This window comes from Juglans microcarpa x Juglans regia, chromosome 4S (assembly GCF_004785595.1).
Source record: "Juglans microcarpa x Juglans regia isolate MS1-56 chromosome 4S, Jm3101_v1.0, whole genome shotgun sequence".
Lineage (NCBI taxonomy): Eukaryota > Viridiplantae > Streptophyta > Magnoliopsida > Fagales > Juglandaceae > Juglans > Juglans microcarpa x Juglans regia.
The window spans coordinates 25351406-25373552 of record NC_054601.1 but is presented as its reverse complement, the minus strand read 5'-3'; the positions used below and the strand labels follow the sequence as shown (position 1 = coordinate 25373552).

Genomic DNA, 22147 nt, shown 5'->3' with positions numbered 1-22147 from the left:
ATTTTTTAATCATTGCTTTGAAATTTCAAAATAAGAACTTTGTTGTGTCACATGTTAATTGGTGTTTAGGATAAAAATCAGCGATAGTGAGCACCCACAGTAACGGACGGACGCTTCTACGCCCACCGCTCCTGCTGGCGCTGGGATTGGGAGCCACCGGTAGTTATTTTGGTATATTTTTTTTTTTCTATACATTTTGCATGTATTTTTTAATATTTTTAAATATTTAAAAAAAAATCATTACATCAGTAACAAATACTTTTTTATTCATGAAGTAAAAAAAATAAAAAAATAAAAAGTAAAAACAAAAAAAATTGCCACGGTGGGACTAGCAATATTCATAATTGAAAGGAAAAGTAAAAAGAATATTGATTAGTGAATCTTTATCTCCCTAGAACCCATGGAGATAGACTTGTATTGTTTAACTATATTAAATTGATGTCTCTTCAACTTTTTTTTAAAGGAAAAGTTTGCTAAAAACATATACTCCTGCCTCTGTGCATCATTCTTCACAAAGTGATCAATTAAATGAAGGAGAAGCCAATTTCACTCCCATATGAAAGACTCCCAGAGGTCACCATACCCATTCCCTACTGTAAGGTCTTAGTAGAAAGTTTAAATCACATTACATATATTTTAAAAAGATTAACTAATGATATAATTAAAATCTCATTAAAACTTTATAAAGAATAAAAACTTTTCTTTCCAAACAATATAAAATCACATTCACTACTTACTCTTATTCTTATCATATATATTACAATCTTTCTCTTAAATTCCCATATTACAATCTTCCCCTTAAATTCCCAATGTCTTGGTAGAACTTGTTCGTTATAGATAACACAACTCAAGTCTCACATTTTTTTATTGAGATAGATTCTAATACCATTTATCACGGCCCACAAAAAATTTTTTAACCTCATTATATTCCCAAAAATTAAAAATCATATTCCGTCAAAACAAATATTTCCCGGAGTCTATACAAGAAAAAATACTCGGTAACTCAATTCAACTTTTAAATCCAAAAAATTTAATTTTAGAAAGATGCAGGCGCCGAGTATTACACCTACTGTATCTTAATTAGTTTGCCATATTACCCTAAAGCATAATAATAATAGCTCCGATACTTGCGGTGTACCTTGGTAGGCTGGTGGTTGGTTGGTTGGTTGGTTGATTCATCTAAAGCAAAAAACAAACAAAAGAGTGAAAAATTAAAAATGCCAGTCGACGAGAAGCCAAATCCAAGCTACTTCAGAGAGTTTTTGACTATATAGATCAGACAATATTCTCTTTGTTCGAAAATGGATCAAATAGTTTGACTTAAAAGGGCCAATCAGCCTCGCAGTTTTTGCATGAAGCCTACAACCGTTTCTGACAAAAACCCCCCTACACCACTAAAAGCTTTCTTTAAAAATTTTGGACCATTTCATGCCCAAGGCTAATCTCCAGAACTGCAAGTTCTCTTCCTCACAGTTCATCCTGCAAACATAAAGCACAAGAAAGAAAGATCAATTACACGTTTACAGACAAACATGATATTGTTTAATTAAAGTGAAAAGAAGACCTACATGTTTCTCCTCTTCCTTTGTTTCATCTGTGCTTTCTTCTAGTTTGGCGTCTGCATCATCGGAATCTTCTCCTGCATCATCATCAGCACCATCATCTCCATCCTCGACCTGAAAAACAGGTTACCAATATTAGGACCGCAGCAGCAAGTGATGCTAAGTCATAATCGACAGAAATCAGCTTGTAGGCTTACATCAGAATCAATTGGGTCGTCCTTTGCTTCCTGTAAATAATCAAACTCGGGAGTTAGGAACGAGCAAAAAAATAATAATCATAAACTCTGAATAGAACCAGCAAATACTTTCAGCATTCAGAACTCCCATATGTACATGCATTTTTGCTTTTAAAAGCTTTTTCGTATAGAAGAGAAACAGAATATGTGGGCAAATAGAGTACCTCTTCTTCTCTCTTCTTTTCGGCCTCATCAAATGCCTTCTTCTCAACCTGTAAAATCGTTTGATCAATCAGATCATATCTCCAACTAGTAAGAACTGAGAGCTTTCTTATAAAACATGAACCTGAATAGATTAAAAAATAACACAACTGCCACTTACATCCTTGTGCTTGCCCCATGTTTCCTCTGCCAACTGCTTGGCATATTCCGGATCATCAGTGATCAAAACATTGTCAAACAAGGTACCGGATTTCACCTGGAAAATCACACATCTTGCTTGTCAGAATTAAGCTGCTACATGGAAACATAATAGTACCAGAAAAGAACAAAGTTCAAGCATACAAACCTGCCACAGTTCAATGCCGACATATTTCAAATTGGGGTAGACATAGAGATCTGGGTCATCCTTGAAGTCTGTTTAATATTGAAACTAAGGAGTGTTATTGAATACACTTAACAAGTTAAACAAACAGTGATCAAGATTCTTGGTGTGTCGCCACACAAAGAATTGTTGGTATTATATCCTATGCTTATTATGTGATAGGCAACGAACCTGGGTTGTCAATCATTGGTGCCTTCCACTTCCCCTTGTAGTTGGGGTTCTTGATTTTCTGCATAGAGGTGGAGCAATGTGTGAAAAAGGGGATTCTAAACCACACTACACACTATACCTTGTAGTAGTATTCTACAAACCTTTGGCTTCCATGGGCCCTTGTACTCAGGGTTTGCAATGGTTGGGGCAGTCCACTCACCATCCTCCTCATCATCCCAGTCCTCAGGCTGAAACAACAAACCATCTTGTCAGGAACTACATTAATTTTCTTTCACGATGCAGAGCCATTAACTACATACATCCCAGAGACGTAATATTTTCAAGAACAGGAAATTCAGTGGCTACCTTCTTGGCGTCAGCATCAGGAATTTCCTTTGGGATGTCATCGTAGCCCTATACACATATTGAAAGTCATATTCCGTGTACTTCAAAAATAATTATATAGAAGAAAAAGGATTTATGAACTAGGGAAAAGTTCAAGGGATCCACTACCTCTGGCTTTTTGTCCTCAGGATCTGGAATGTACTCTTTGTCATCCCAATCTTCGGGCTGCCAACATCAATAAAGTTGGGACAGCATCAATATCCAGAACCAGAAAAGAGAAGCTAAAATATAACTAGTCAGACTGTGCATGGATAAGTATTTACTTTCTTAGCCTCAGGATCCTTTATTTTCTTTGGAGGAAGGATACTCCAGTCGCTGTATACACTCCCAGATTGTTTCTCCACATTGTCAATTAGAATGCTGTAGGTTGCATCCGGCTTGAGGATAAAAGTATAAACATGACTGAGCTGGTCAGTCTCACACGGGACATCCTTCTTGATCAAGTGGTTCGTTTCATTGTAATGGAGAATAGCATGGACTTTCTTGGTGCTATAGCCACAGATATCTGGCCCAAACATGATACTGCACAACAAACAATTTTTCAATACAAGATCAGATACTTTCAACAAGAAATAAATGCACAGTGAAAGTTGAAATTTTCAAATCGTAAGGGAATAGGGTATTGACCTGTAAGGGGTATCTCCACCAAATTTCTTCTGATCAATTCCTGCACTAAGCAATTTCATGTAGCCACCTCCACAGTCAAGCTTTTGTTCATGCTTGACAGAAAATTGGAAGACTAGAACCTTATCCTTGTTGCTGAATTCAGGGAACTCAGCTGAAATGGCATAAAATCGGTAGTCTTCGCTCGTCTGGATACCTGTTGAGAAATCATACGCCAACGTCAAAACATTCAGCCTGAAGAAAGCAGCATTATATTGAAAATGCTAACATATTGTACCAGTACATGTACACAAGCATTATGCAGTTTAGAAGGGTACCTTTGTCATTAGGATCTCCATGCCATTTACCCGCAGTGTAGTTCCATTCCCCAGCCACATCTTCATCTTTCTTCCAATCAGATTTAACCCAGCGACTTTCCCATCCGTCTTTAGTATTCATCCAACAATACAGGCACAAAGAACCCAAGGAAATCAGTATCAGCGAGCATACAGTGCTAAACGGAAGCAAAAAATAGCAAACGGTAAAGCAACATTCAGCAATGAACAATGCATAAGAATTCAGCTTATTTGCAACAAACGGGTACATATCCGTGCCCCTCATATAGAAGCAGTGGACGACCCATGGACCCCATATGTAAATGAGTGGGCAGGATCTACACTCGCACACGTGTACATTCCCCAGTTCAACACGAGGCTATTGTTTTGTCATATGTCACGGATTGGAATATGTAAGATTCGACAGTTCTTATAAGTATTTTTCTTCCTTTATCTATCTTTGATTACTCGAAATTAAGTTAATCATAAAGAAAGGTTATGTATTGATCGCCATAAAAACAGATGAACCTTGAGGAAATGCTACCAAAATATGATCACCTAAGCTTTCTTCTAGCATGCCTTCCTTATTCATTCAAAGTGCACAAACCAACACATCATAAAAATACAAGACTTCTTATTCCAATCATTTTTGTAGTTTTTCCATCTAATTCCACGGCCGAATACATTACTGCATACCCACACACAATAGACATTTGTTAGTCCGTTATGTGTGTGTGTGTGTGTGTGTGACCAACGCATATAAGAAGCAGCCCTTGTGTATCTTGGCTTCAGTCTTGACAACAAAAAGCAAGCTTAACCCTAACACTAACCACATGTCATTTCATAATAACTAACCATTCTCATCAACGCTACGCCATCACACATGTTTTTTCAAGATTTAGTACTCAAAATACAAAAGTAAGAAATCAGTTCAGCACACAACATGGAAAATTCTCAAACAAAATTAATCATATCCAATCCCAAATGTTTGACATTACAATCCCGATCGTGAGCGAAGCCACTATTTCACCATTTCGACAATGAAAAAATCGAAATGTCAAGGTTCTCTCAGATCTAATACAAAACATGGAAATTATGACATTCGCACAATTTCAAAATCCAAAACCATTAGATCGAACGCAAATACACACAAAAACCCGATCCTTCACGAATCACATAGCCATTTATGTGAACAGACCCTCGAAGACTCTAATAAGCTAAAATGCGATCGAAAGAAAAAGAAAAACACACGCACGAACACAACATATATTTTATACATAGAGCGAAAGAGAGAGGTACCGTCGAAGCGTTCTTCGAAGAAGACTTTGGCGGAGGCGATTGCGAGGAGAGAGAGAAGGAAAAGAGAGAGGAGGTTAGGGTCACGAGCCCCAAACGCCATGGCTGAGAGACAGATAGATAGAGAGAGTAGGAGCCTCAGAGAACAAGTGTGAACTCCGGGGGAACTATATAGATCCCGTACTTGGGTTCGTTTTCGGGGGTAGGGGCTAGAGCCGGTAAGCTCAGAGTGGTTAAAAGCTTTTGACGTGTCAAGTAGTCGACTGCCAGGTAAGCTCAGAGTGTCATTCATTTGACGTGGCTCTTTTTGATTGGTCTCCGTTCCAGCTTGGGAGGTTCTAATTGGATGTGACACGTGGGTGATACGTTTCGATTTTCAGGTTTCCGGAACTACCCTCGAGTACAAGGGATGCCTTAAAAGATAACTGCCGTTTAGAATTTGATGTTCAACTTTATCGCTTACAATTGCATATCTACTTTTTATTTATTTTTTAGGAATGTTATAAACACCAAAAAATTACATAAAATAAATTTAGAAATTAATGTAATTTTATAAAATTTATTAAATCTACTTTATAATAAAAATATATTTATAATCTATCGTATCACATCAAAATATATTAATTTATGAATTTATTTTTATATAATTATTTTGTGATTAAAATACTTTTCTTTATTTTTTCCTTTTTATGGGCAATATGAAGTTAATTAAAATTAGGACTACTAAGAGTGGTGGACCCCTAACAAATACTCAAAAAGAAATTTTATAATGCTTAAAATACAATTAGAGATAATAGCAATCTAGGGTTTGAATTTAATTTGATATTATCTTAATTAATTGATTTAATTTTGATAATTATTAAATTAATATATTTATTTTTATCTTATCTTCATGTAATTTTTTATAAATTTAAATATCTATTTTGGATTAAATCGAAACTTAAAATAAGAAAGATGTACTTTTTAAATCTCTACCTCATCCTCCACTCTTATTCACCTTTATTCACCTTTCCATTTCAATTCCGGTTATATTTTAAAATTTCGATTTAATAAAAAAGGTGAAATAGAACTTAATGGTCCCGGTCCCATATTTATTGATATCAAGTTAGAAAAAGACAACTTTAATATGTTTTTTGTTTTTGTTTTTGTTTTTTTTTTTAAGGGGGATTCTACAATAATAAAATGAGCACTAAAACAATTCATTTTGAGGTGGCAAATAAGAAAAAAGAAAAAGCTATTATCATCAGGAGTGTAATCGGTGTTGTTCGGTTTTGGATAAAGTTTAGGACCAAATCAATATGTACTAATTTTGCATTTTTAAAAACTTGTTATCCCCTAAACCAGTACATCCAATTTTACCGATTCCAGTTTGGTTCAGTTTTCTAATTTTAATAAAATGTAAATTTGTAAAAAAAATATTTATGTTTATAAAAAAAAAAAAACTACTTTAAAAAAATCTGTTTTATACTTTTATTCTAAAATCTATTACTATTACAAAAATCTACTTTACTAAAAAAAAATCTACTTCACTAAAAAAAATCCGATTTACTAAAATCTACTTTACTAAAAAATGCTTTACAAAAATCTGTTTTACTAAAAAAATCTGCATATATGGTGTGTAAATGATAAGAGAATATATGTGTAAATGCATATATTAATTGTGTGAATGGATTTGTGAGAGGGAGAAGCATTGAAAGTAGCTAGCAATCTAGAACTTAGAACAAATATATGTGTGAGAGAGAGACAAATAGCTGAAAAGAAAGGCATGGAATCTGAAACTGCATCAAAATGATACCTAGCTAGAATATTATTATAGATTAGATTCATCACTATATATGGAAGCTGGTGCTTTTGGTCAATGAAATTTTTATGTTTCAGATTAAATTTTTATTTTATAAATTATAATAGTATTATTTTATATATGATTATAATTTATATTATTATATATAAAAATGATAGATAATATAAAAAAATTTCTATATAATATTTAAAAAATAATTTAAAATATATATTATATGAAACCGGTTTGGTCCGGATCGAACTTGGACCGGTTTTGGCAGATTTTGCCATTACGAAAATCGATTCTGGACCAGACCAGTTCCACCGGTTCGGGTCGGTCTAGAGCCACTAGAAGCAGTGGCAAAAGGCGGTTGCAGTGGAAGGAGGTGGTGGGTACAAGGACTGAAATATTGATGATGGAGTGCATATTTGATGGTTGTTGACAAATTACAATGAATTAAGTCTCCTATAACTTTGAAAAAAGATGAGAAAATACACACAAAAAAATATATAATAAATAAGTTATAAAAAAAAACAAATATTACCACAAATCTAATACCTAAGTGAGGGTAGTGGATGTTCGGAAGGATAAGTGGTTGTAAGTAGTGGTTATGAGGTAGTAAACCTAGTGGCGCGTGTGCCATACACGTTGATAGGTGAGAGACAACAACTGCATGTTTGGGAAGACAATGATGAAGGAAAGTAAAATGATAAGCACATGGTGGATGTTTGACATGTAGGGAGAACAATGTCTAATATTTTTAGAAGTTTGAGAAATGACACATGAGATCCATATGCACCATTAGATTGACTTATAAAACTATTTAAAATATGTCGCTTCTATAAATACAAGATTATAAATCAAGAAAGAAAATGTCTTATGTTATATTCTCATCATATTTTAACAATGTGACATTATTTATCAATTATTGAATTAGTAATTTTAAAAAATAAAAGTTGATCTAATATTTGATGAATATTATCATATCAATACAACATAATGAAAATAGAATATGAGCATTATATATATCATAATTTAATCGAGAATAAAGAGTAATATTGTTGTAAAGAAAAATTAACCTCGGTCCAATAAATTTATGAGTTTTTTTTTTTTATTTGGAAGTCGGTGTGCAAAACACACCCTCAATTTTATTGACATGGTAAGACTTAATTTGTAAAAGATTTTAATTTTAAATTTTTTTAACAAATCAAGTCTTATCATGTCAATTAAATTGAGGGTATATTTTGCATATTGACTTCCAAATAAAATTTTTTTAAATTTATCAGACATGCCTTGTTAAAAAAATAAAGAAGAATATTTATTTATATATTAATAATGATGAATGATTTTTTTTTTTTTTTTTTTTTATGTTGTTAATCTTATCACGACAACTCACATCGTCTCGTCAACCCCGTTCAACCAGCCATCACACAATCACCCCTTACTACCGATAACAATTGTTGCAATAGTTATTCAAATTCTCTTAATTCCTATAGTTCCTGTGTTATTCAAATTTAATTTGCAAGCATCTATTATTATACAGTTGCTTGGTATCATAGGGACAATTGTTTAAAATTAAACTTAATTGTTGCAAGCATAACTTCTTTTAATTGTTTCAGTTCAAAAAGTAAAATTTGATGATCAATGCAAAATATACATTACATTTGAAATAGTTTTGAAGATAAAGACGATTTTTTACCAAATCACGATCTTAAAGTTTCAACTATTTGACATTATGCAAATCTTGAGATACTGCCACACACGATATTTATTTGATAAATATTTGGACATTTTAAATGCTTGCTGGTTTGGTTTGACTTGGTTTTGATCACCGTGTCCTCTTGAAAATCTAGCCTTTCTGATTGTAAATCTAATTATTAGACAAATCTTTTATTTCTCTAATATTCTTAATTTAATTGTGAGAATGAATTAAGCTTATAACATAAGAGATTGTTTTCTTTTTTACCCATAAATCAAAATAAATGCAAATGATAAATTTATAACTGAAAATTTGGTTGTTATGAAGTTTAATGACGATATAGAAGAAAATGCATTGGATGTCTTAATGGCTATGTAGATGGAACCAAATGTTGGAGATGTAGATGTTGTTGAAAAGTCAAAGTAGTGAATGTCATTTTCCTTTGTTGAGGAAATAAGGGCATATTATACAAAGTATGCAAAACAAGTTGGTTTTTGAGTGACAAAGAGAAGTTCCAAAGTCGAACAGATGGGAAAATAAGATATTTCACCTTTACTTGTGTCCGTCAAGACATGTTTGTGAGCACATTGTCGAATATTCTTAAATCGAGACTGATGGAACACAATTGATGCAAGGCAAAGATCAATATCATATTGGGTTCTGAATCAGAGTTTTGCTTGAACTATGGTGTCCTTGAGCACACTCATGCTCTCAGTCTTGAAAAGGCAATATACATTAGATGTCATTAGAGGTTAGATGAGTCGATGAAGAAAAGATTAGAATACAATGATATGGACGACATTCAATTGAGCAAGAACTATAGTTCTTGCGTCGCTGAGACATGAGAGTATGAGAATCTAATGTTTGGAAAAATAGATGCATGTAATTACATATGTGAGGTTAGATTACTTCGGCTTTGGTTAGGAGGGGCCGAAGCACTACAAAACTACTTTACTTGTATGATGATGCAAAATGATGGTTTCTATTATGTCATGGATGTTGATCATGAAACCAAATTGCGAAAAGTGTTTTGGGCATATGCTCGTAGTAGAGTTGCGTACGAATTGTTCCGTGATGTTATAACTTTCGACACTACATACTTGACCAATGCATACAAAATTCCATTTGCTCCTTTTGTCAGAGTTAATTATCATGATCAATCAATTTTGTTTGGATGTGACTTGATTTCTGAAGAGGACACATACATATTTGTATGATTATTTGAGTTGTGGCTTAAATGCATGAATGGCTGCGTACCAGATGTCATCATAGTAGACCAAGATAAAGCTATGCAAAATGTAATTATAAAGGTGTTTCCAAAATCTTGAGATTGATTTTGCTTATGGTATATAATGAAAAAAGTTTCGAAAAATTTTAGGTCATACAGTTAGTACGATAGCATCAAAAGTCAGCTACACAAGTATTTGTTTTCCATGATTATTTATTAAATGTTGTGTTGTCTCCTTCAATTATTATGGAAAATGGTTTTTAGTGTTTGGACTGTGTACACAAGTGTGTTTATGACACATTGATTGGTGATAAATTCGACAATTGTTGGTTGCAACTTCTTGATAGTTTTGATCTATATGATAATTTATGGCTTGAATGATTATATTCTGAGCGTCATCTGTGGGTGTCAGCGTACGTGAAGAATGAATTTTGGGCAAGAATGTTAACTACTCAAAAAAGTGAGGATATGAATGCGTTCTTTGATGATTACGTAAATTCAAAAATAACATTAAAATAGTTTGTATAGCAATATGATAATGCACTTAGGCAGAAGATTGAGAATGAGCTTGCAGTTGACTTCAGTTCATTCCACACACAAATTCTATGCATAACTTTTTATGGCATTGAGTGGCAGTTTCAAGTATTTTATACAAATATAAAATTTAAAAAAGTTCAAGAAAAGTTAAGAAATTTGATTTATTGTTGCGCATCAATGGTTTAGAGTGAACGAGGGACTTTTACATATCATGTGGCTCATCAAGTTCAAGTTATGGATGAATTTAGAAAAAATACAAAATATGTTGTTGAGTTTAATAAAGAAGAGTGCGAAGTAAGCTGCATATATTAGTTATTTGCTTTTAAGAGCATTTTGTATAGACATGTCATCTGTGTGTTGACACTCCATGACAATGAAGAGTTTCTTGTAAAATATATTCGTGATAGGTGGAGGAAGGACCTGAAACGAGATTATATGTTTGTCCGAAGTAGCCATAATGATCTGATTTATAGTCCAAATGCACACCGAATGAATAAATTGAACAAGGCTTTTCACGAGATTTTTTCAATCACAGGCACCTTAGATGAAGGTTGTGTGAAGTTAATGACTTAGTTAAGTAGGTTGAATCTGGAGTGGGTTGAGGTCCTGCCAATGTGTGATACTCAGTCTACTGAGTCAATAGGGGCGACAAAAGGTTCTGACAAATTAAAAAGTCATATAGCAGCTTGCAGTAAATATGTTGAAATAAGCAACTTTCTAAGAGGAAACAATCAAAGACTGAGAAGACAGTGAATGTGTTGAAATCAAGGAAACTCAACGGGCTTAGGTAAGTTTGGTAGTTGAGGTAACCTATCGACATTAACTATATGTCTTGCAATTCAAACAGAAAAATAGGTCGCGTCCTAGATAGAACTGTTGTGGCAGATTTTGGGTCACCTAACTTGGTCGAGCATGACTTTCCCATAGCCTCTATTGCGCAGTCAACTATGGTATTGTTTGCAAGTATTGTTTATATAATATGATTCTTTGACAATATTAACTGGAGGTTATCTTCTCTTCCCTTGTTAGGTACAATCGTCTTACCTATTTTTAGACGAAGATAACTCTTGTTATACTCCTACATACCAAGATTTAGACGTCGAAATCCATACGTATGATACTTTTACACTTATGCTGAACTTAAATATTACTCAAAATAGTACAATCATTGATGTAACTGTGATATACAGATTTAGATTTGGTGCTTGCTATTAGAAAGAAAGCAGAAAGAGGATTGGAGGAACTTGAGAAGGTATCTTGTGAAGCTCTCTGTGAGAAGGGATCTTGTGAGTGATAGTAAATTCAAAGAGAACATGAAGAACTGGATTTTTTTCCTTTTTTTTTTTTTTTTTTTTTTTTTTTTTTTTTTTTTTTTTTTTTACGGATTTGGGACTCTAAAGAGTTTTACGCATTTGTAACCATTTTGAAAATTTGACTATAAGCACAAGAAGTATAACCAAGGAGATGTTTTTTTGTTGGCATCTAATAGCAACATTCAGTTTAGAATTTTGAAAAGTGACCAAGCGCAACTTTGTTTCCTTTATTTCCCATATAATGTAGCATTTGTGTACTTTGACAAATCTTATCGTAACACAGTATTTATTTACTTGTCATTTGAAATGTTGAATGTTGAAATTCCAAGATTTTGTGTTTTATGCAATTCTCGTTGGTTGGGAACTAGAAAGCTAAGATTCTCAATTTATAATTTATTTGTAATTTATTTTAAAACTAAGAACAATATTGTTTTATTTGCTATAGGCATAGAAGTCCAAACAAATGGAAACTAAGTTCCTCTAGAACTCCTTATTGTTTTATAAGCAGTGAACTCACCAACGCTACAACCACCAATGCACGACAATAACGTGCAAAATATACCATACGTAAAGAGTCTTTTTCTATATCAATCTGGTAGAGGCACATATCAATTTGAAAACCATAGATAAAGAGGCTTTTTCCATATCAATCTAGTTCCAACATCATATACATATTTTTGTCAGATCAGAGTATACATATACATACCAAACATGATATCTAGTCAAATATGATTCAAACAATATATACAAGATTTTCAACAAAAAACCAGCAAAATTTTCAAGATGGTTCAAGGTGGTCAAATTAAAGTAACACCCACGTTAATACAAAAAAGAAAAACATCTACGACACTATAAGTGCAACCCTATATCTACATAAGAGAATCTTGATTTAAATGCTTCGTTCTGAATTTCTACTTGATGTCGGGTAGCTTCAATTTCTATTGAATTGTGAAACTTAGATGTTTCTTGTTGAACTGGTAAATTGTTTTGAGCAGTATTTGCCAGCAATTGTTTGTTCATTATTTGGAGATGTTCTATTATAGCCACATTATATTTAGGAATTTTAAGATCTACTCAATTGAAAAACTTGCATGACAGCCATATTGTACGACAAAATAGCGAACACGTGGGTCAGGCTTACTTTCCACCAACAATAAAATGGTTAAGTTATCACATGTTACTTGTCAATTCTTATAAGTTAAAAAACGTCTGCCCTTATTTGCACCCTTAGAACAAGTCCTTAGACTTACTTTCATACCACATCGACATATTGGATAGTCAGATGTTAATCTAGAAGTGGAGTTTGGCACATAGTTTGTGGATATTTTATACTATTATTATTCAAATTCTCATAATTCATGTATTATTCAAATTTAATTTGTAAGCATCTAATATTATGCATTTGTTTGGTATTATAAGTGCAACTATTTAAAATTAAACTTAATTGTTACAAGTATAACTTATTTTAATTATTTTATTTGAAAAAGTAAAATTTGATGATCAATGCAAAGTATACATTAGATTTGAAATAGTTTTAAAAATAAAGACGATCTTTTAACAAATCATGATCTTAAAGTTTTAACTATTTGACGTTATGCAAATCTTGAGATGCTACCATACAAGAGATTTATTTGATAAATATTTGGATATTTTAAATGCTTGCTAGTTTGGTTTGACATGATTTTTTGTTACGGTGTTCTCTTGAAAATCTAGCATTTCTGATTGTGAATCTAATTATTAAACAAATATTTTATTCCTCTAATATTTTCGATTTAATTGTGAGAATGAATTAAACTTATAGCATAAGAGATTATTTTCTTTTTGACACATAAATCAAAATAAATGCAAATGATAATTTTATAACTGAAGATTTGGCTGTTATGAAATTCAATAATGATATATAAGAAAATGCATTGGAAGTCTTAATGGTTGTGTAGATGGAACCAAATGTTAGAGGTACAGATGTTGTTGATGAGCCAAATGAGGGAATGTCATTTTCCTCTATTGAGGAAGTAAGGGCATACTTTGCGAGGTATGCAAAACAAGTTAGTTTTGGAGTGATAAAGCGAATTTTCAAAGTCGGAGTCGATGAAAAAATAAGATATTTCGCCCTTGCTTGTTTTCGGCAAAGCATGTTTGTGAGCACATCGTCGAATATTTTTAAACTGAGACCGATGGAACACAACGGATGCAATACAAAAATCAATGTCATATTAGATTTTAATTGAGTAAGAACTACAGTTCTTGCGTCATTAAGATAGGATGGTATGAGAATCAGAAGTTTGGAGAAAGTGATGTATGCAATTACATATGTAAGGTTAGATTACTTCAGCTTGAGGTAGGAGGGGCCGAAGCACTACATAATTACTCTACTTGTATAATGGTGCAAAATGATGGATTCTATTATATCATTGTTGGAAAGCACAGCGGAAAAATACCTCAAGCTCAGCTTATAAAATTGCTCCACAAGTTTTTTCAGATTGACAAATCACAAGCTTTTCCTCTTAGTGGCGAAGTGTACTACGTAGTATAAGAACTAGAGTAACACTTAACAAATCTACAGCCTAAATATTTTATCAAGAGAGAACAAAAAGAGAGATAATTTTTTGTGTATTTTCAGTTCCACAAAAAACAATTGAGGAGGACACGGCTGGCCTTAAAGGCCAGCCTTCAATTGTTGTAACGCATGGCTTTAAGCCATGCGTTAAATGCTTATAATGCATGGCTTAAGAAGGGGGTCAGCCCCACGTGGGCGCCCTTCCATCTTACTTCTCCCACTCGCACACAGTGGGCATGACCCCAGGTCTACATATTTCTAATCTTCTCAATCTTGTTCATACAAATAAATAGGCCGTGCGACCACCAAGCACATCTGTAGAAAGGTGGGAGTACATATACAAAATCTCTCCCAGAGAAGACCAGTATAGTAACATCCCTAAAGTGTCTGGTCATGTCCTGGACTCATTTGATCGTATCAAGATCAAACATTTTCGAACCCTCTTGAGTTAAAAAACTCAGAACAATGCTTGACTACCTCCAAATCATTTTAATGTGTTCACAACATTTAGCCGCTACCATGATGTAGCGTCATTGTATGACGTCAGCAAACACTATCGAATATACGATATTGAAGAGTCTTCCCTTTGCACTCATATCACTCAATTTTGGTCGAACCGCTTTTCCAACAATGCCTCTTTAGACTTTATCAATCATGGCCATAGACAGCATGCCAAAGTAACAGATATCACAACCTCCATCTCGTGACATAGTCAAAAGTAAAGGACATTTAAAAAAAAAATGAGACTCACACAGTGAGAAAGAGGGAAACATTTTACTCACTTCCTCATATGGTCGAATAAGCACATATAGTATGAAACACATGCTACGGTGGATTTCTCTTTCTTAAAGAGCATATGTCTATATCAACACCGTACAGATCTTAGCCTAGCCGCTCCTTAAGCGTCTAATCCGAATTTCTCTATTTGCACACCTTCAAGACGTCAAAGAAGAATTCGCATCTGGCTTACTACAAGCTACATGGATGGTGGGGTAACCCATGCATAGTCCTATCAATAGACCTCATCTTAGCTCCCACTAAGGCAACATAACTTTGTGTCAACCAACTTATCCCTTTGGACAAGTACCTAGGGACACAATTTCTCATCTTTACTCGCTACTTAAGCGCTAGAGGCGATTGCTCGTGTGAGTGAGCTGATCTAAGCCTGTTGACATATCTTGTGTGTGTGTATTTTAAAACAATACGATAAAGACAAGAACTGAATCATATTGTATTAATATCCCAAAGGAAAGGTTATATCTCAATGTTATTTGAAACATAAATTACATTTACAGTCTACGCAGTCCTAGATTCCTAACATGAGCCTCAAAGACATCTCTTGCAATAGGCTTCTTTAAGGGATCAGCAACCATGTGACTTGTAGAAAGGTGTTTCAGAACCACTTCCTTTTGTGCTACCATGTCTCTGATGTAGTGATACCTGATATCTATGTATTTGGTTCTTCCATGATACTTTGAGTCCTTAGCATATGCGAGAGCTACCATACTATCGCAGAATATCGTCACTGGATCAGAAGTATCCGTGTCAATGTCTAAATGCTTAAGGAACCTCCGTAACCAAACAGCTTATTGAACTACTGCAGAACAAGCTATATATTCTGCCTCCATAGTGGATAAAACTATATAGGGTTGTTTCTTGCTGCTCCATGTAATGGCGCCTTTATTGAGTAGAAAGACATACCCAGTAGTTGATTTGCGCTCATCTAGGTCACTGCCCCAATCGGCATCACTGTAACCTCTTAGCTGCAAATCTGAACCCTGATAACACAACACATAGTCTGCAGTTCCCTTGGGATATCGCATAATCTTTTTGATCGTTTTCCAGTGAGCCAGTCCGGGATTAGATTGGAATCTACTCACTAAGCCAACTGCATAGTACATGTCAGGCCGAGTACACATCATTGCGTACATCAGACTACCCACAGCATTAGCATAAGGGACACGGACCATCTTTTCCTTTTCTTTTTGAGTCTTAGGACACAACACTTTAGACAAGTTCTCGCTTCTTGCAACAGGGGTGTCAATGGGTTTATATTCATTTATTAGGAAGCGCTCGAGGACTTTCTTTATGTAAGTCTGTTGGGACAAACACAAAAGTCTCTTTGAGCGATCTCTATAGATTTTAACTCCCAGAATGTATTCTGCCTCACCTATATCCTTCATCTCAAAATTGAAGGATAACCACTCTTTTGTAGCGACTATCATCTCTTTATCATTTCCAGCTAGTAATATGTCGTCAACATACAATGACAACATAATGAAACTCTTCTTGGACCTTTTGACATAGACACAATGGTCCTCTGTGATCATCGTAAACCCATTCGAGAGAATGGCTCGATGGAATCTGAGGTACCATTGTCTAGATGATTGCTTTAGGCCTTATATAGATCGTTTGAGCCTGCACACTTTGCGCTCTTGACCTTTGACCACAATACCCGTTGGTTGATCCATATAAATCTCCTCATCTAGTTCTCCATTGAGAAATGCTGTCTTAACATCCATTTGGTAGAGTTCCAAATCCATATTTGCTACTATAGCTAGAATCAGGCAAATTGAGGCAAACCTCACCACTGGTGAAAAAGTTTCCTCATAGTTTATACCCTCCTGTTGGGTATATCCTTTCGCCACTAAACGAGCTTTGTACTTATCTATCGATCCATCCGACTTGCGTTTGACCTTAAGAACCCATTTGTTCCCAATAGTCTTACGCCCTGTCGGTAGATCAACTAGATCGCAGACCTGGTTTGTCTTCATAGACTCAATTTCATCATTAAGAGCTTTCATCCACTTATCTTTAGTAGAAGATGAGAGAGCCTCATGAATCGTCCTAGGCTCATCATCATCATGCGGAGCTACCATAAAAGCTTCCCCTTCAATCTCAAAACGACGATGGGGAATACTTGCATGTGTGCTTCTACACGGCTGAGGTTGTTGTGATCGATTGACAAGTGGTGTACTCCCACTTGGATTCAAATCCTTTTCATAATTTGTAGGAGCTTGAAGAATTTCTTCCTCATTCTCAACTAAATTCCTTGGAGCACTTTCCTCCTGTTCTACGATCTCATGAAGTTCTAAACTCCTATCAACCTCACCTCTACTTAGAAACTCATCTTCAATGAAATCCACATCTCGTGATTCAATCTCAATCACACTTCTATTAGATTGTTCACCTATTAACACATACCCTTTAGAGTGTTATGAGTACCTTATAAAGATACACTTCTTCCCTCTAGGGCCTAACTTCCCATACTTACGAGAAAGATTGTGAACAAAACTCGTTGAACCCCATGGCCGCAAGTTATTCAAATTGAGTTTCTCGCCGGTCCATAGTTCATATGGGGTGGAAGTTACTGATTTGGAAGGCACTCGGTTAACAATGCAGACAGCAGTCAAAAGTACATCCCCCCAAAAAGAAATTGGTAGGTTTGCTTGCTCCATCATTGATCTAACCATCTCAAGCAGTGTTCGATTTCTCATTTTCACCATGCCATTTTGCTGCGGCGTATTTGGCATCGTCAACTGTCTTTTGATTCATTTTTCATCACATAGCCTTTTAAATTGCACAGAGAGATATTCTCGTCTTCGGTCAGTTCTTAGAGTTTTTAAACTCTTATCTAACTGATTCTCAACCATTCTTAGATATCGCCTAAAGCATTCCAATGCTTCGGACTTGTGGGAGATTAAGCAAACATGATCGTAACGTGAAAAATCATCTATAAATGTGATGAAGTAAACACCTCCGTGTCTTGCCCTCACACTTATTGGACCACAGATGTCTGAGTGGACTAATTGCAGTGAAAAAGATGCCTTAGTGGCTTTTCCAAATGATTTTCTCTTAACTTTTCTCATTAGACAATATTCACATGTGGGCAAGATGACCTTAGCGAGATTGCCTATAAGGCCTTCTCTAGTTAACCTAGTCATTCTATCTTACCCTATATGGCCAAGCCTAGCATGCCATTTATATGAATCCAAATTATCAGATGTAGAAAGAAAAGCAATAGACTCATTTATATTTGAATAATCCAAATTTAATATCATAAAACCGTCTTGTAGAAAAGCATTACCATAAAACACATGGCCCAAATAAAAGGAAACATAATTGTTTTCAAATTCAATTCGAAAACCAAGTCTTAATAGAGTGACTACAGAAAGTAAGTTTCGTCGGATCTCGGGAGTGTATAACACATTGTGAAGGAAAAGAGCACGATCACCCTGCAAGTCCAGCTTGTAGGTACCAAGACCCAGTACCTCCACGCTAGCTCCATTCCCCACGTTGATATCACGGCTCCCAGTTGGAATTCGGCGATACTCCACAAATCCAACTCTATCTCGCGCTATGTGTTCGGTCGCTCCTGAATCAACAGTCTACACAGGATAGGAGTGAGCAACCATCACATGGCTAGTTACAAAAACAATGCGAGAAAAGTCAGAGTGTACCTTCTTCGGCTCAGTGCAATCACGAGCGAAGTGGCCATTCTTTCCACAATTGAAGCACTCTAATTTTGACTTGTTCTTCTCGCGCTTGCCCCTCTTGCTGTGCTGAGAAGTTTCTGACACCTTCTTAATTTGTCCAGCAGCTATCCCATTCTTGGACTTCTTGCGCTTAGGCCTTGATGCCTTATGCGAACTAGAATCAGCCACATAGGCTGTATGATTGGGCTCAACAGCCTCTAGGCGCTCAGCCTCCAATTCCAAGTGACGCGAGACATCATCAAAGTCTTTGATATTCTCGTTATGCATCAGGTTCTGGCTCATATTCTCCCAAGAATTCGGCAGTGATCTTATTACTGCCTGGACTTGCTGTTCATCAATCAGGTTGTTTCTTGCCAACTTAAGTTCGCGGATCATGGTCGACATAGCCTTAAGATGCTGCTTCATCGTGTGGTCAGAGTGCATCTTATAGGAGTCAAACTTCATGGTTAACCCATGCAACCTAGTGGTTAAAGTTCCACCAAACTTCAACTTCAAAGCCTTCCACATGCTTTGGGCAGTGTCATAGATCTTAAACTCACACATTAGATCATTATGCATGCTGCTTAACATTATTATGCGCGCGCACTGACTTTTCTTAGCCCATTGAGTATAGGCTAGTTGATCTCTCTTGTGTTGTTCTGAGGTCCCTTCCTCGGGCGCAGTAAGGGAGTGAGATAAGGCCTCCAAGACCTCTTGTTCATCTAAGACATATTGGATCTTGTGATGCCAAATGTCGTAGTTCTCCCCATCCAATTTTTCCCTTTTGTTAAAATCGACAACTATACTCTTGGATGCCATTTCACTACAATACACAAAGAAAAGATATTACACACACACTTAAGAAATTTGTTGCGTCCATCTAAGCTAGAAAAAGAATAATTTAGACATGTCGCAAGATCAAAAAATCGCTAGACTTCATAATCATCTCTTGCGCCACAATATCTAATTATTAAATTTCTAACCTAATTCCTGTTCAAATTTAAAAAAAAATATGGGAGAATTAATCATCATAAATCTCAACCATACTCCCACTATCTTAAATAGTTATCTAGTCCTAGTTACATATAAATACATAACCTACTAAAATCGTAGTAATCTTTTGAGCCAGTCTACAAGGACAGCTACTCCAACCACAGCAACCTGTTGGGCTAGTCTATAAAGATGGTTCATATAAGATCATTACGTCCATTTTTCTTGTTCCATCAGTGCATTTACAGTTCTTATTGGGGTCACTGTGATCTTTTGGCTATACAGTGCATTTACAGTTCTTATGGGGGTCACTGCAATTTTTTCAGCCTTTCATTTACATTGACAATTCTAACTAAGACTACTTAGTAGGAACTTTTCTATTTTATCATTAAAGACTAATGTATAAACATTCAAACATAACATTCATAGATGATAAAATAATCACATATCCACATGTTTAATTCACATATACATGTAATTACATTTAATCTAAACAATTAAATAAAAGATCACATGTAATATTAACATAATGGAATTAAAAAAAAAATAGCATGAATATAACCATATATTCACATGTAATTATATTTAATCTAAAATATTAAATAAAAGATCACATGTAATATAACAATATATCTAAGCATATATTAAATCTTGCAATTTTTTTTTTTTAATAATGTATAACAAATACATTTTAAAAAAATACCCCACCTAAACCAAAGGTAAGTCGCAACCCAGTGGTGCGTGCTGCCTTTGACAGGTGGTCCTGGGTTCGAGTCCAAGAGGTGCCATTTTTTTTTTAAATTTTTATCCCATTCTTTTTATTTTGTGTTTTTTTTTAAAAAAAAAAACTTAAACAAGGTTGGGCTTAAAAAAAAGTTTTTTTTTTTTTTTCACAGTAGGGCCAAATGGCCCAGCCCAGCCTAAAGAGCCCAAGCCCAGCCCGTGCAAAAACCAATAGTCTTCTTCAACCTACAGAATTGATACTGTTCATGTGAACAGTATCGAGAAAACACAATGGCTTGAAGCCACCGTGACTGGGTGCCATGTGACTAGGTTGGACGGCAGAGCACTCACCGGAGTGCTCTGAACGCCGTGGGCTGCACCACACGGTGCGCGCAGCACCACGCGTTGCGCGTGGCACCGCTAGATGCAAGCAGCACCCTCCAAGTGCGCGCGGCACCGCTGGGTGCGCGCTGCACCCCCAAGGTGCGCGCTGCACTAGGTGCACGCAGCACCTTGCGATGGTGCTCGCAGTGCAGCGCGGTCTCAAATTTTTTTTTTTTTTGAATCCAGATAAAAAAAAAAAAAAGAGGATAAAAAAAAAGACAAATCTCAAGCATATGCGAGAAAAAAAAAACTAGAAACTGGAAGCAATTTAAACATGCTCTGATACCAATGTTGGAAAGCACAGCGGGAAAATACCTCAAGCTCAGCTTATAAAATTGCTCCACAAGTTTTTCCAGATTGAAAAATCACAAGCTTTTCCTCTTAGTGGCAAAGTGTACTACGTAGTATAAAAACTAGAGTAACACTTAACAAATCTACAGCCTAAATATTTTATCAAGAGAGAACAAAAAGAGAGAGAATTTTTTGTGTATTTTCAGTTCCACAAAAAACAATTGAGGAGTAGTCCTCCTCCACACGGGGCCAGCCTTCAATTGTTGTAACGCATGGCTTTAAGCTATGCGTTATAAGCATTATAAGCAAGTAACGCATGGCTTAAATTAAGGATGGGGTCAGCCCCACGTGGGTGCCCCTCCATCTTACAATCATGAATGTTGATCATAAAACCAGATTGCAAAAAGTGTTTTGGGAATATGCACATAGTAGAGTTGCGTTCGTTGATGTTATAACTTTCGACACAATGTACTTGATCAATGCATACAAAATGTTATTTGTTCATTTTGTGGGAGTTAATTATCATGATTAATCGATTATATTTGGATGTGGCTTGATTTTCGGGGAGGACATAGACACATTTGTATGGTTATTTGAGTCGTGACTTAAATACATTAATGGCCGTGCACCTGATGCCATCATAACAGATTAAGATAAAGCTATACAAAATGCAATTGCAAAGGTGTTTTCAAAATCTTGATATCGCTTTTGCTTGTGGCATAAAATGAAATTTTTTTTTGAGAAATTTGGGTCATACAATCAATACGATGACATCAAAAGTCAGTGGCACATGTATTTGTTTTCCAGGATTATTTCTTGAATGTTGTGTTATCTTCTTCAATTATTATAGGAAATTATTTTTGTTCTTTGGACTGTGCACATAGGTGTGTTGATGATTCATTGACTAGTGATGAATTCAACAATTGTTGGCTGCAATTTCTTGATAGTTTTGATCTACATGATAATTCATGGCTTGAATAGTTATATTCTAAGCATCATCTGTGTGCAAGCGTACGTGAGAAATGAGTTTTAGGCGGGA

The 22147-nt window shown here is 35.2% G+C and overlaps 1 protein-coding gene across 1 annotated transcript; it reads right to left on the bottom strand.

Annotated features, from left to right (window-relative positions):
* Positions 1-1204: 1204 nt before the first annotated feature.
* LOC121261944 (calreticulin) lies at positions 1205-5337 on the bottom strand. The gene is made up of 15 exons (XM_041164379.1): positions 5135-5337; positions 3839-3946; positions 3525-3717; positions 3161-3419; positions 3006-3062; positions 2859-2906; positions 2654-2740; positions 2514-2571; positions 2307-2374; positions 2121-2216; positions 1963-2010; positions 1760-1789; positions 1569-1676; positions 1349-1479; positions 1205-1317 (listed from the first exon to the last, which is right to left on the bottom strand). Exons 1-14 carry the CDS (start codon positions 5232-5234, stop codon positions 1468-1470), a joined length of 1272 nt encoding a protein of 423 aa, XP_041020313.1. The 5' UTR covers positions 5235-5337; the 3' UTR covers positions 1205-1317; positions 1349-1467.
* Positions 5338-22147: the final 16810 nt, after the last annotated feature.

Coding starts and splice junctions, on each gene's coding strand:
- LOC121261944 (XM_041164379.1), bottom strand. CDS start 5,234: ATGGCGTTTGGGGCTCGTGACCCTAACCTCCTCTCTCTTTTCCTTCTC. Junction 3,420..3,524: donor GGTGGAGATACCCCTTACAG/GTCAATACCCTA, acceptor TTTGTTGTGCAG/TATCATGTTTGGGCCAGATA. Junction 2,375..2,513: donor ACCAATGATTGACAACCCAG/GTTCGTTGCCTA, acceptor AATATTAAACAG/ACTTCAAGGATGACCCAGAT.